The following is a 12,270-nucleotide window of genomic DNA, read 5'->3' as shown; positions in this document are numbered from 1 at the left end:
CAGGTGTGTGAGGGAGTCCACAGGTGTGTGATGGAACTCACAGGTGTGTGAGGGAGTCCACAGGTGTGTGATGGAACTCACAGGTGTGTGAGGGAATCCACAGGTGTGTGAGGGAGCCCACAGGTGTGTGAGGGAACAGACAGTAAACACCTCAGTTAGATGCTCTCCTGAAATGCATGCTGCTATGCTGGCCTTGTCATACAGTCTCTTCTCCACACAGTTTTGAACTTGAAAAATTGTGCCGTTTTATCATGTCTGTGAAGAAGAACTATCGGCGGGTTCCTTACCACAACTGGAAGCATGCAGTCACGGTGGCACACTGCATGTATGCCATACTTCAAAACAACAATGGCCTCTTCACAGACCTCGAGGTATGTGTGCATATCTTCCTACCAGCCAACCTCAGTGCTGCAATGCCCCTGTCAAAATGCATTCATTACATGGATTTAGCACTAGTACTCAGACACATATCATACTTTATTGGAAATGTTGATCTAGAAATTTCACCTGTACCCAAATACCCCCAAAAGGAAGGAAGTGTGTGTGTGTTTGTGTGTGTGTGTGTGTGTGTGTGTGTGTGGTGTTTGACCTTTCTTCCTTATTAAAGCTGACAGGTCCTGTGTGTATTTAACGAGGTAAATTTTTCTTCTTTATTTCTTTTTCTTTCTTTTTGGTTTTTCAAGACAGGGTTTTTGTGTGTAAACCTGGCTGTTTTGAAACTCACCTTGTAGTCTATGTTGGCCTGTGACTTATAGTTCCACCTGCCTCTGCCTCCCTAGTGCTAGGATTCCAGGCGTGGGCCACCACTGCCTGGCTCGGATGATTGTTTTTTCCCTTGTTGTCCATATGCCCTGAAGAATGTAGATGTATCTGGATGATTTGCGAACACTGAGTTGTCAGTACCATTAAGACATTAGTGCCTTTTGGTCTCCTCCAGAACAAGGGAACAGGCCTTAAGGTACACAGTTATCTTCCCAGGCACAAAATCCTCAGAGCTGATGCCAAGCTGGAAGATTTTGCAATCTCAGAGTCACAAGGGTTGGTGCCTTCTTGTCCATTCAGCCAGCACAGCGTGCTCCCAGCCAAGTACTGAGTGCAGGGAACTAGTGTCTACGCATCAGTGATGCCGAGCCCACTAGGAACCAGACCTAAGCTCGGCCCTCTGAGCTCCCAGCCTTGTAGGGCCACCAACACCACAAACTGATATTTTCTCCTTGAAAATATCACTTTTCTGCCTACCAAGATTAGCCACCGTCACCTCTAACATAAGCTCACATTCAAAGTAGGTCTTCTCGGACCCCTTGCCACCCTGACAGACGAAGTTCATAGTTAGAACAGAATTCATGGAAGGTGGGTTCCAGAAGTGGAAAAAAAATTACCACCTCAGACAAAGTAAAAAGCAAGTGGGGCTGGAAAGGTGGCTCAGCAGGTGAGAGTTTTTACTAGACAAGTCCTAGGGGCCTGAATCCAGATCTCAGCACCCATATACGCTGGGTGTGGTCATGCACAGTTTAACCCCAACACTGTGGGGAGACAGAGACAGGAGGATCTATAGGGCTTTCTGGCCAGCAGTCTAGCTCCAGTGAGCGATATGCATTAAAGGAATAAATCAGAAAGTAGCAAGGCAGGGCATCCAGGGTCCATCCCAGGCCTTCACATGGGCACACCAACCAGTATGTGAACACAAGTGTGTGTATCCCCCATCTGATACGCCCTTATCACATACCCCCACGCACACTCCTATGCACATATACTACAGTCACACAGAGAGGCATGCGAAGGAGCAAACTATAGTGTTGGGNTTTTTCTTTTTTTGTTTTCTGATTCGTTTCCTAAAATAATCTTTAGCTGTAGCAGAATCTAGCTATATTGTTTACTATTTCCTTCAAAAGATTCAAATGAAATATGCACTTCTTGCTCACATGAATAGTTTTCTATTCTATCGGAATTTGTCTTCTATTCTACTTGGGGAGCCTTGCGACATTTTCCTTTTTTCTGTGTGACCCCTTTTGTGCAGTTCACAGCTCTCCACAGCTCTTTCCTTGGCTTGCTTTGGGGAACCTTTGTGTTAACTCTCTCTCCTCAGTCTCCTTAAAGTTGGAGTCCCAGTGGCTCAGGCTTGTGCTTTTCTCCTTTCTTACAGAGCCTTGGTGAACTCTGGCACTTCTCTTCTTCCACTCAAGGCTAGTTTGAGCTGCTAACAGCTGCTTATTCAGTTTCCACCTTGCCCACCACTTCAGACTTTCACAGCCCTCCCTTGCTGGACCCTGACCATCCTCTCCCTTGAGTCACCTGTAGGATTTCCCACAGCTGCTGCTGGCTCCATGCTTGGCCTTTCTCACCTTGCTTTGCACAGCCGGTCAGGAGAGCCCACTGGAGGGCCTAGATCCAGACTTTATTCCCGCCTCTTACATTTATCTCCTTTACCATCCGGCCCTCACCTCTGTTGCCTTGCCTCACCTCTGTTGCCTTTCCTCAATTTTTGTAAACCTTCTCAGTGGTGTCTCAACACCTTCCCAGTGAACTCCTTACACATCGCCAGACAGTTTCCCAAAACTGCCAGTTAGCTGCAGACGCTGAGGTCCCAGAGTCCCTTCATGCCACCCCTTGTCATTTGGAATATGAGGTCTGAGTGAGGACCCTGGGTCCTGCCCTAGGTCTCCAGCACACTGATGACCTAGCTCATTCCTGCTCTTCTACCACAACCCTCCCAAACACCATGTTGCATTCAGTCTTCTTCTCACAAGTCCCCTTTGGTGTCTGGCCTAGACTGATCTCTTTATTACAGGGTAGATTCTCTTGGGCTTCATGGAATTTTCCTTATCCCAGAGCAGCATGCTCTTTTCACGTGTCCTGTATTTGTGTATTGTGTGTATTGGCCGAGAATAGCAATAACTTTGTTAGAACTAGAAAAATCCAAGCTGTCCGCTGCATGAACAGCTGAGCTTGTCCACAAAAAAAAGGTTCTAATTTCAATGATTCATAAGAGTTTGGATATATCCATGGCACAAGAGACTGTGGTGTGATTGTAAGCTGTGAGTCTCCAGGTGATGCCTTACCAGGTTGTAACCACATCTCCATGCTCTCCTCTCTCCAAGCGCAAAGGCCTGCTAATTGCGTGTCTGTGCCACGACCTGGACCACAGGGGCTTCAGTAACAGCTACCTGCAGAAGTTCGACCACCCCCTGGCGGCGCTGTACTCCACTTCCACCATGGAGCAACACCACTTCTCCCAGACGGTGTCCATCCTTCAGGTGAGCCTGCCCAGCTTCTGCACATGCTCCTGCCCCTGGCTGGAGAAGATTCCTATGGGGCGGTACTGCTCTGAGAGGAGAGAAGGGAGAAAGAGCTCCACAGCTTACTCTGCAGGCAGCAGCTGAAGTCTACTGTGCCGTCTGAGGTTTACAACCACAATGCTGAGCAGGTTTTAGGATCCGACATGATTTTTTCTTGGTGTCTTCAGTGACAGGGTCTTCACTGGGCTAGTCATGTGGGTGACTAATAGCGTTGGCAGTCGTTTTAGAGACCTCTGAGGTCACCCTGACCAAAATAATTGGTAGGGAAGCTGTCCCACATCTGGCGATGTGGTTTTGTTAATAGCCCATGGCTTCTGGAAGAGGCACTGTCCACCCATGCAGAACTCTTGTTAAAAGTTTCATATTTTAAAGTTAGCTTACTAATTATTCAGTTTCCATAAAGTTTAGGCTAACCCACCTATTACCTTCCTCTCCGTTCTCCCTCATCCCCCACATCCTAGGCTGCCCCCCCACACACACACCCTCCACACCCCAGGCTTCCCACTCCCCCTCTGATTTTCCCTCCCCACTCTACTTTCATTCCCCCGGTTATATTTTTAATTGTATTGTTAAATAGTAGTTTTCCATATGACTTTTTCTTATGTCTTAGCCACCGGTCTACTGCTGCGGAGAGGCTCTGTGACCAGTGTGATTCTTATAAAGGCGAGCCTTTAATTGGGGCTGGCTTACAGGTTCAGAGGTTGAGTCCACTGTCATCAAGTCAGGAAACACGGCAGGCAGACATGGTGCTAGAGGAACGGAGAGTTCTACATGTGGAGCTGCAGGCAGAGAGAGAAGGGGGGAGGGAGGGAGAGGGGGGCACAGAGAGACAGAGAAAGACAGAGACAGAAACAGAAGGAGAGACAGGGAGACAGAGCTGGCTTCTGAATCCCCAAAGCCCATCCCTAGTGACACACTTCCTCTAACTAGGCCACCTACTCCAACAGGGTCACATCTCCCAGTATTGCCACTTCCTATGAGCCCATGGGTGGCTTCAAACCACCATACTTAACTTTAGTCTATCCTCACACTTCTGGGCCCCTCCAAGCTTAAGCCTTTGTGCCCTCAGCACAGACCCTCCATCTGCCTCTTCACTTTTGTTTAACCTGTAGTCTGTTCTCCCACCTTCACCTTCCATGAATATATCCTCCCACAAACAGCCCCTTTTCTAGTCTCCTGGCTTCCATTTGATGCTCAAGTCTTTTGTGAATGGCTTCTGCCTACTGTGGGGCCACAGTGTCTACTACCCACCTATAAACCCCAAACTCTGCCCTCTGCTGAAGCAAGGGTCTCCTGTGTTTCTGGCTCAATGTGGGGCATTCCTTCTCTGGTAATACTATTCCATGGTACCCCACATAGCTTGGAGGCACAGCCTTGTACCCCATTAGTTATCCCCGTTCCTCTGTGCTGATGCCCCTTGGGCTGCTTTCTTGCCCCTGGAGATTTTTCTCTTTCAATTGGATATTGCTGCACTGTGTCTAATGTGCCCGCTTCTCCTGAGCTACAGGAAGGGAGGTTACTATTCACAGTGTGACCTGACGTGTTTGAGGCTAGAGACACCTTTCTAAGCGTGTGTTTCGGTAGTGTATGAAGCTTACTGAAGTTAACTGGCCTAAGAAAACCCCGCAGGCAGTGCCACAAGTTCATACCATCAGCCCCATCACCATAAAAACACACAAAAATAAGGTAGAGTAACAACGCCACTTGGGTTTTGTGGTAGCAAGTGGTATCCTCTGGGTAAAATGGCCCACATAAGCGGTAGCTCCATCATTGCAATGAAGCAGTCCCCGTTTCCCTGAGTTTGTCATTAGGGTGGCACTCGGCATTGCTATCCACAACGTTTTAAATAGCTGGAGATGCCTTGAAACCTGAGTGTGGGTGCTATTGTGGTGGTCCTCTGGTCTCTCTGCAGCTGGAAGGGCACAATATCTTCTCCACCCTGAGCTCCAGCGAGTACGAGCAGGTGCTGGAGATCATCCGCAAAGCCATTATCGCCACTGACCTCGCCCTATACTTTGGGAACAGGAAGCAGTTGGAGGAGATGTACCAGACAGGGTCGCTGAACCTCCACAACCAGTCTCATCGGTAAGAATGACTCGGCAAAGGACAAGAGCCCAACGCGGCAATTAAGAGTTGTAACTCGGAGTGTGCGCATGCTCAGTAGAGGGAACTGGAAGGCTGTGCTCTGCTTGCGTGCGTTTCGGTGCTGGTTCTACCTTTTCTCCCAAGGGTGGTGTGCGTGGTGGATTCAGATTCATGTCCGGTGTGTTGTGAGCCACTCCCCTGGTTGGTGATTGGTCCTCAGGTGGCTGGCAGAGCTGTCACTGCTATGATTATCTCTGTCTGGCCAGCCTCTCCACAGTGAGGCCATCTTTATCCTCCGGTGCATGGACAGCCACTTTGTGGGTCAATCCCAGTCTCCAGATCCCAGTTGGGATCCACCCTGATCTGATCTTAATATTTCTCGAGGATAGTATCTGCTCTTGGGTTCTTAGGAGACAGTCACTGAGGTGCCCAGAGGCAAAGCGAATTCATAGACCTCTCGGGAGTAAATAGCATCCTCAGAAAGATGTGGGTACACAGCGGCAGCTGTGTGAGCAGCTTCCCTCTACACCAGGGCGTGTCCACATTCTGCAAGGTTTGAAGCTTACACAGTGTGTGGAGCCATCTTCCTGAAGGACAATAGAGGCCAGTTTACTTTCACACACAGCAAGGCCCACTCTGGACTAAATGAGTCTGCTTTGGGCCGTTGGTGCCTCTAGCTCCTCCTGCTCTGCCCCCTGAAGTTGACAGAGGCAGTGTGCTTCAGTCACCTCAGGGCATGGTGTGCACGGCTCTTGCGATTCAGACCTCGTGTAGCAACAGGTGTGTGTTTACACTCTCTTTGTGGCACCTACAAGAGGGATTTTCAACCCTCATGAAGTACGCTTCGTTTCAGAAACCCACGCTTTTACTTTTATTTAGATGTATCCAGTTATTTTTACCAAATAGTCACAATAATTTACGTTGCTAAAATTTAGACATCAAATTAAAGAGTTATTTTTCATGTTTAATGTATATGGGCCCCTGTGTCGGTGGTGCAAATTAGCTGCGACCAAGTTGTGTTAGTTAAAAGTTTTAAAGGTAATGCCTATTTGTCTTAACAAACTGCAGCGTGAAGAGATATGCAGAGGCAAGAGAGGGATACTCTGGATTCTGCACCCAGATGCCGTCTGCTTGCTATGATACCATATTTTGTTATTCTAGAGGTGTACACAGAGTGCCAGGAGGGTACACAAAGCTGTGTGCCATTTCCTTCAAATGTGCTCATACCAGAGGAATTCATTTTTTAAAAAATAAAATCTAGAACACAATGTCGCACACTGGAAAGGTCTAGAAGCCTTCTCCAGATTGGCAGTGATGGTTTCTAGACTTTTTTCACTATTAGCAATGATGCAGTACATTTTGATCATGCAGTCTTCCCTATAGATCCGTGAAAGTACATAGCATAGAGCTGGAGAGGTGGCTCAGTGGCTGCTTTTGCAGAGGACCTAACTTTTGTTCCCAGCACTTACATGGCAGCTTGCAACCAGGGGACCTGATATTTTCTTCTGGCCTCTGCAGGTACCAGAAATGCACATGGTGCACAGACATACATGCAGATGAAGCACTCATACATATGGAATAAAAAATTTTAATATATATGGCCTATATTGCTAGACATATGCATATATTAAGTTTTAACAATACCCTAGGAACTGACCCCTCCGGGAACATGAGAGCAAGACTGCTCCGTGCACTTTTGTCTGCTGCACGAGGCCTCTGACACTTGCTGACTGCTTTGTTGCCTGTGCACAATGCTTGCTTACTGTTGAACTTTTGTTCTTAACAATTCATCTTCTAGCCTATCTTTCTGCCAAGGATATTAAACTTCTCAATTAGCAAGTGACACTGTAGCCCCAGACTCTCTATGGAGAGCAGAGAGACTTCAGTTCATGAAGCCGCATCCTGTACTTGTTTTTGAGTCCTACAGCAATGCAAATACTTTATACATTTTTTTGTGTGTAGTTTATAGTTCAATTTTTATACATGACTCCAAACTTTTTTTGTTTGGTTGGTTTTTTTGTTTTTGTTTTTTTTTTTTCCAAGACAGAGTTTCTCTGTATAGCCCTGGCTGTCCTGGAACTCACTCTGTAGAAATGTGCCTGCCTCTCCTAAGCGCTGGGATTAAAGGTGTGAGCCACCACTTCCTGGCAACTATAAACTCTTATATTAATAGAATATAATATAGTTATATTAACTCTTATATTAATGGAATTCCATTCCTGTTTCTTCTTGATGCATTAAATCAGTATCACTTAATGACTAATTAAATTTCCCCACGGAGTTGAATTGATTAAGAGTTTTGCAGCCTGGGAGGTCTCCTTAAGTATTTATATAACTAACTGACCCCCTGCACAGTCCCTCTGTCTTGTCCTTTATCATTATTCTGTAACTCATCTTACATACTTGTAAGGAAATCTTTACCTGGCATTTATGTAGTTGTTTGTTTAGAAATCCTGTAGGAAACTGTCACTTAGTAACTTTGTTTTCTGAATGTTTCCTGTGCAAATCTTAAGGCTGACAGAAAAGTGATTAGATCAGATGTGCGCCATTGCTGCTTAGACTAAAAACTACAGTGTTTTCCCCCATTGTTTGTCTTTTTCTGATTCACTATGCCACTTCAAAGTGAGTTACAGAACATTGCAGGCAGGCCCGGGATCCTTCACCATGAATGCTTCAAAAGCAAAAGGGTAGTCTGGTGTAGATTTTCCAAGTTACAAATATCCACACTGGCATTTTAGTTGAGCTGTTTACATTTAATTATTTGCTTGAAAGAAAAGTAGAGTGCCATTTCGCAAAAGTATCACGTGACTTTCTAATGTTGAGTTCTGTTTTGTGGCTTGCTTTATATCCCTTACTTGCTTTTCCCTACTAGAAATTTCCAGGAGCGCAGAGTTTATCTCATTATGCAGGAATTGGAATTGTTAGAGTAAATGAACGGAGCCAAAGTGTCTGATGTTACCAAGAGACTGTGAATATGCTAACTTCTGCATCTCTTTCAGCTTTCACTCTGGGCTTTGCAGTGAAAGCCAGGTCATCATGAGGTCATTCTGAGAGTGCTTACAGCAAGAAGTGGACTCTCTCACAGCTGCTCCTTAGAATGCATGCAGGGTTGAAGTCTAATTCCACTCACAAATAGAATAAAGTATCTATTCTGGCACTTCGGAGTGATCATGACCATCTAACTGATTTATAATTGACACTGAAAACAGTAATTTTACTTAATAAGGATTCATGCCAAGTTTCCAGGCTGTTGACTTTCTTATGAGCAGAAGGATAACAACTTTATTTTGTGTTATCGAAATAATGTTGACAGCAAACTCTGAAAAGTAACACTTCCCTGCTATGGCTGAGCCTTATATCCGCACTGTTACGTGTGAAGTCATTTCCAGTAGAAAAGTCGTGCACATTTTATAAAACCCAGTGTTATTAACAATACTTTTATAGATCTGAAATGAGAAGGGTTTTTTTTTGTGTGTGTGTGTGGGGGGGAATTAAACCATATCATACTATTTAACACAAAAATGTTCAGTGATAATATATTGAATGAGACTGCCATACTTCAATTATATGAAATAATTATTTGTAAATATAATGCTACTTTTCATGTTCTATTTCTGTTTAGTGAATTTACCAATTGAGGAAGGAAATGAGTTACATATTTCTTTAGAAGGCCAAGTTCAGAAATGACTTTCTTTTTAAGCTGAAAACTAATTGATTCAGACAAGTGCGTATTTCCCCGGTCACTTTAAGCTATTTGGGTCTTGGGACTCCATCTGTTTAGGGTGATAGGTAGCCACACACTGGTGAATGTCTCAGTTATTCACCCCAACCTGTAGCAGGTGTAATGAGCCTTTGGGGTGTTCTCTTTCCAAAAGCCAGACTGTGGAGGTTAGTGGATGAAGGAAAGGAAACAGGCTGATGCCAAATGGCTCTTTGTGATGTGCTGATCCAGATCCTGTTGTGAGGAGGAAGAAAGAGCCCCGTGTGACCTTGACAGATGATCCCGAAAGACCAGACTGTCTCTGTTGACCCAGGCTGTGTCTGTAATGAGAAATCTATTGGTAGCCCTGTTTCCTTCAGAATAACTAAGTACATGCAAGCTGGAAATGACTACCCTGTCTAGCCTGTTACACAGCAGTTCTGGATCTCTGAGAACACCTGGTCTTTATAATATACGCAGTTTCCTCTAGGTGAAACCAGGCTATTAAAATTCCTTACTTCATTTCACTAGCTCAAGGATCACTTGAGAGAAAAATCCAGTCAAGACAATATGCTTCTTTGAATTTTTAAGGCAATATGTTTCTTTGAATTATTAAGCCATCATTTTTCTTTAAGAGAAAAAAATTTTTTTTTTCTGTACTTATACAGAGAGCAGGCCAGACACACAGTGAGTGCATTGCTCTAGATGCCAAGAAGCTAAGTGGAAAACTCGTTTCTTTGGCAGAATCTGAGTTTGAACATGCTCTTGCTGAACAGCATAGCCTTGGAGGATCGTGGCCTGTCCCACTCCATGTGTGAGCAAGCTCATCACACACCCAAGCCCTCTTGCGACCTGGTCATTGCGACCTGGTCACACCACTTCTCCCTTGGAGGAATTAAACTTTTTTTTTTTTTTTGGTACATCTCAGACTTTGTGGATAGAGGGAGACAGTACCGTGCAGGTTTTCTCTTCAGGAGACACTAAACTTGCAGAGGTCTCCGAAATGAATGCTTGACCCACAGCTCTGAAAAGCGCCAGGCAATTTGGAAGGTGACAGAATGCCACCTGCTGTGTTGGCTCAAACAGGGATACCTCTGCACCAGCAGCACAGCACACTCCTGTAAGGCTTGCAGCAGAAAGTCCTGATGTCATGTTGCTTTAATTCCATGTTGCTGCCCTGCCTGCGAGACTATATGTTTTTGCTTCTTAATGTTTTCTCTGTCGTAGCAAGTAACACACAGGCAGACTGTACTCCAGGAGATACCTGCGTGTCCGCCCCCCCCCCCCNCTCCAGGAGATACCTGCGTGTCCGCCCCCCCCCCCCGCCCCCTGCTGTGGGTTCCTGGGAAAAGTGCCAATCCTGCATTCACCAGTTTTGTATTGTCTTCTAGAGACCGCGTCATCGGCTTGATGATGACTGCCTGCGATCTTTGCTCTGTGACCAAACTATGGCCAGTTACAAAATTGACAGCGAATGATATATATGCAGAATTCTGGGCTGAGGTAAGTCCTAGATTCTTGTGTTAACTTAGACATTACCAAGAAATGGCCAATGTATCACAGTAGAAAAGAAGCACGTGGCCAGTCAGCCTACCTGACACCTTAATTGGTCATGCCAAGGGTCACTTTGGGAAAAAAAGGTGGTTAATCACACATTGCAACACATTCAGCTATTATGTTGCCATGCAGTGAGAACTCTGCTAAGCCTACCTGACTGAGGGGAAGATCTCCGATCCCCACTGAAAGCATTTAGCACCATGCTCACTCAGCTTTGCTACAGCAACTCTCCTTATTTGATAGCTGACCTTTGCCCCCTGGAGATCCGCTCCTGGGTATCATACCAGATGTGCACAGGACATGGCAGGCTCTGAAGCCCTGGGCTGCATCTGCCACTGGTGAGAAAATAGAGTCATCTTTCTTTGCCTCTGGCAGAAGACAGTGTCCCCGTGCTCACGGACCAGCTCAGTTTCTGTCTTCTTTAAGGGGCCAGCCTTAGAGCAGCAGTTCTCAACCTGTGGGTCGCGACCCCTTTGGGGCTTAAACAGCCCTTTCGTTGGGGTCGCTGAAGATCACCAGAAAACAGAGATATTTATATCCCAGCTCATAACAGCAGCAAGATTAATGGTTATGAAGTAGCAAACGAAAATAATTGTATGGTCTGGGGTTACCACAGCATAGGGATCTGTATTAAAGGGTCGCAGCACTGGGAAGGCTAAGGACCACTGCTCTAGAGCGTGCGCACACGCACACACACACACACTTTGTTTTACTGTGTAACAGAACGTGTCTTGCTCCGTTAGTGAAAATGATATACCCTCATGTCAAGGGTGCTAAGCCTTCACTGCCACAGTCAGTCTGAGTGTTTGTGTGAGCTACAACATGTTCAGTGAACACTACCAGGGAAAACTGGACCATTGTGTCACACAGTTTTATACTGTGCAGATCATACTTGACCTACAGTGTTTAAATTCTAAGCTGTGAACAGGGATGTGACAGGCACATAGGATAGGTTCCTTCCCTGCAGGCTCCACAGTGATTAAAGCTCCAAGCATGGCAGGAAGCCTCCAGGACCTTTGTCCTCTCTGGGAGGAACCATGCATATATCCATCCAGGTCCTGTCAGTTGATTCAACCCCTAAAGTCTAGTGTCTCCTTCTCACCATGCCGCTGCATCCCACTCTACCTGCCCTACCCCTGAATTCCTCACCTATGCCTTTTAGAAGTAAATAAGAGTGATGACTCTGGCAGCCTTGGGTCATGTGGTCCCGGAGCACTGTAGCCCTGGCCAGTCAGCATCTTATGTCAAATCCTCCACCATAAGCATGGAATTCATGTGCCCTCACTCTGCTACCATAGCCTGTCTCTGTCCCCCACCATCCCTGAAGCTACTCATTAGGTGCCTCTCTGTCCCTCTCTTGTCCCATATCACTGGGTTTCCTTTTCAGCATCGTTCTTGCTCTAAGCATATGCTTAATTTCCTCACCTAGAAACTTGTCCCCTTATGGGATGTATGACATCATCGTGAGCAGGGAACTTGGTAGGTTTCACTGATTTGGATAGAGAAGAAAGCAGTGAGATCTGCCAGTTACTGTCTTTAGAGCAAGGAGCTGAAGAAGTGAGCCTTGAGGACCTAGGTACTCCAGGCCAAGTTTTAGGGCACAGATTTTTTTTTGTTGTTTTTTTTTTTTTT

At 45.9% G+C, this 12,270-nt stretch overlaps 1 protein-coding gene across 7 annotated transcripts in view; it reads left to right on the top strand.

Moving 5' to 3' along the window:
• Pde10a (phosphodiesterase 10A) overlaps nucleotides 1–12,270 on the top strand; it is a 446,975-nt gene that overhangs the window by 422,744 nt on the left and 11,961 nt on the right. For all 7 annotated transcript variants that reach the window (XM_029471090.1, XM_021186162.2, XM_021186161.2 and 4 more), the window contains 4 exons: nucleotides 221–371; nucleotides 3,099–3,254; nucleotides 5,209–5,381; nucleotides 10,473–10,584. In XM_029471090.1, the coding sequence (XP_029326950.1) occupies nucleotides 221–371; nucleotides 3,099–3,254; nucleotides 5,209–5,381; nucleotides 10,473–10,584 (592 nt within the window). The remainder of the gene's footprint in view (nucleotides 1–220; nucleotides 372–3,098; nucleotides 3,255–5,208; nucleotides 5,382–10,472; nucleotides 10,585–12,270) is intronic.

The sequence above is a fragment of the Mus caroli genome, chromosome 17 (assembly GCF_900094665.2).
Source record: "Mus caroli chromosome 17, CAROLI_EIJ_v1.1, whole genome shotgun sequence".
NCBI classification, from domain to species: domain Eukaryota; kingdom Metazoa; phylum Chordata; class Mammalia; order Rodentia; family Muridae; genus Mus; species Mus caroli.
Note: the sequence above shows the minus strand (reverse complement) of the source record. Positions and strands in the feature narration are given on the sequence as shown.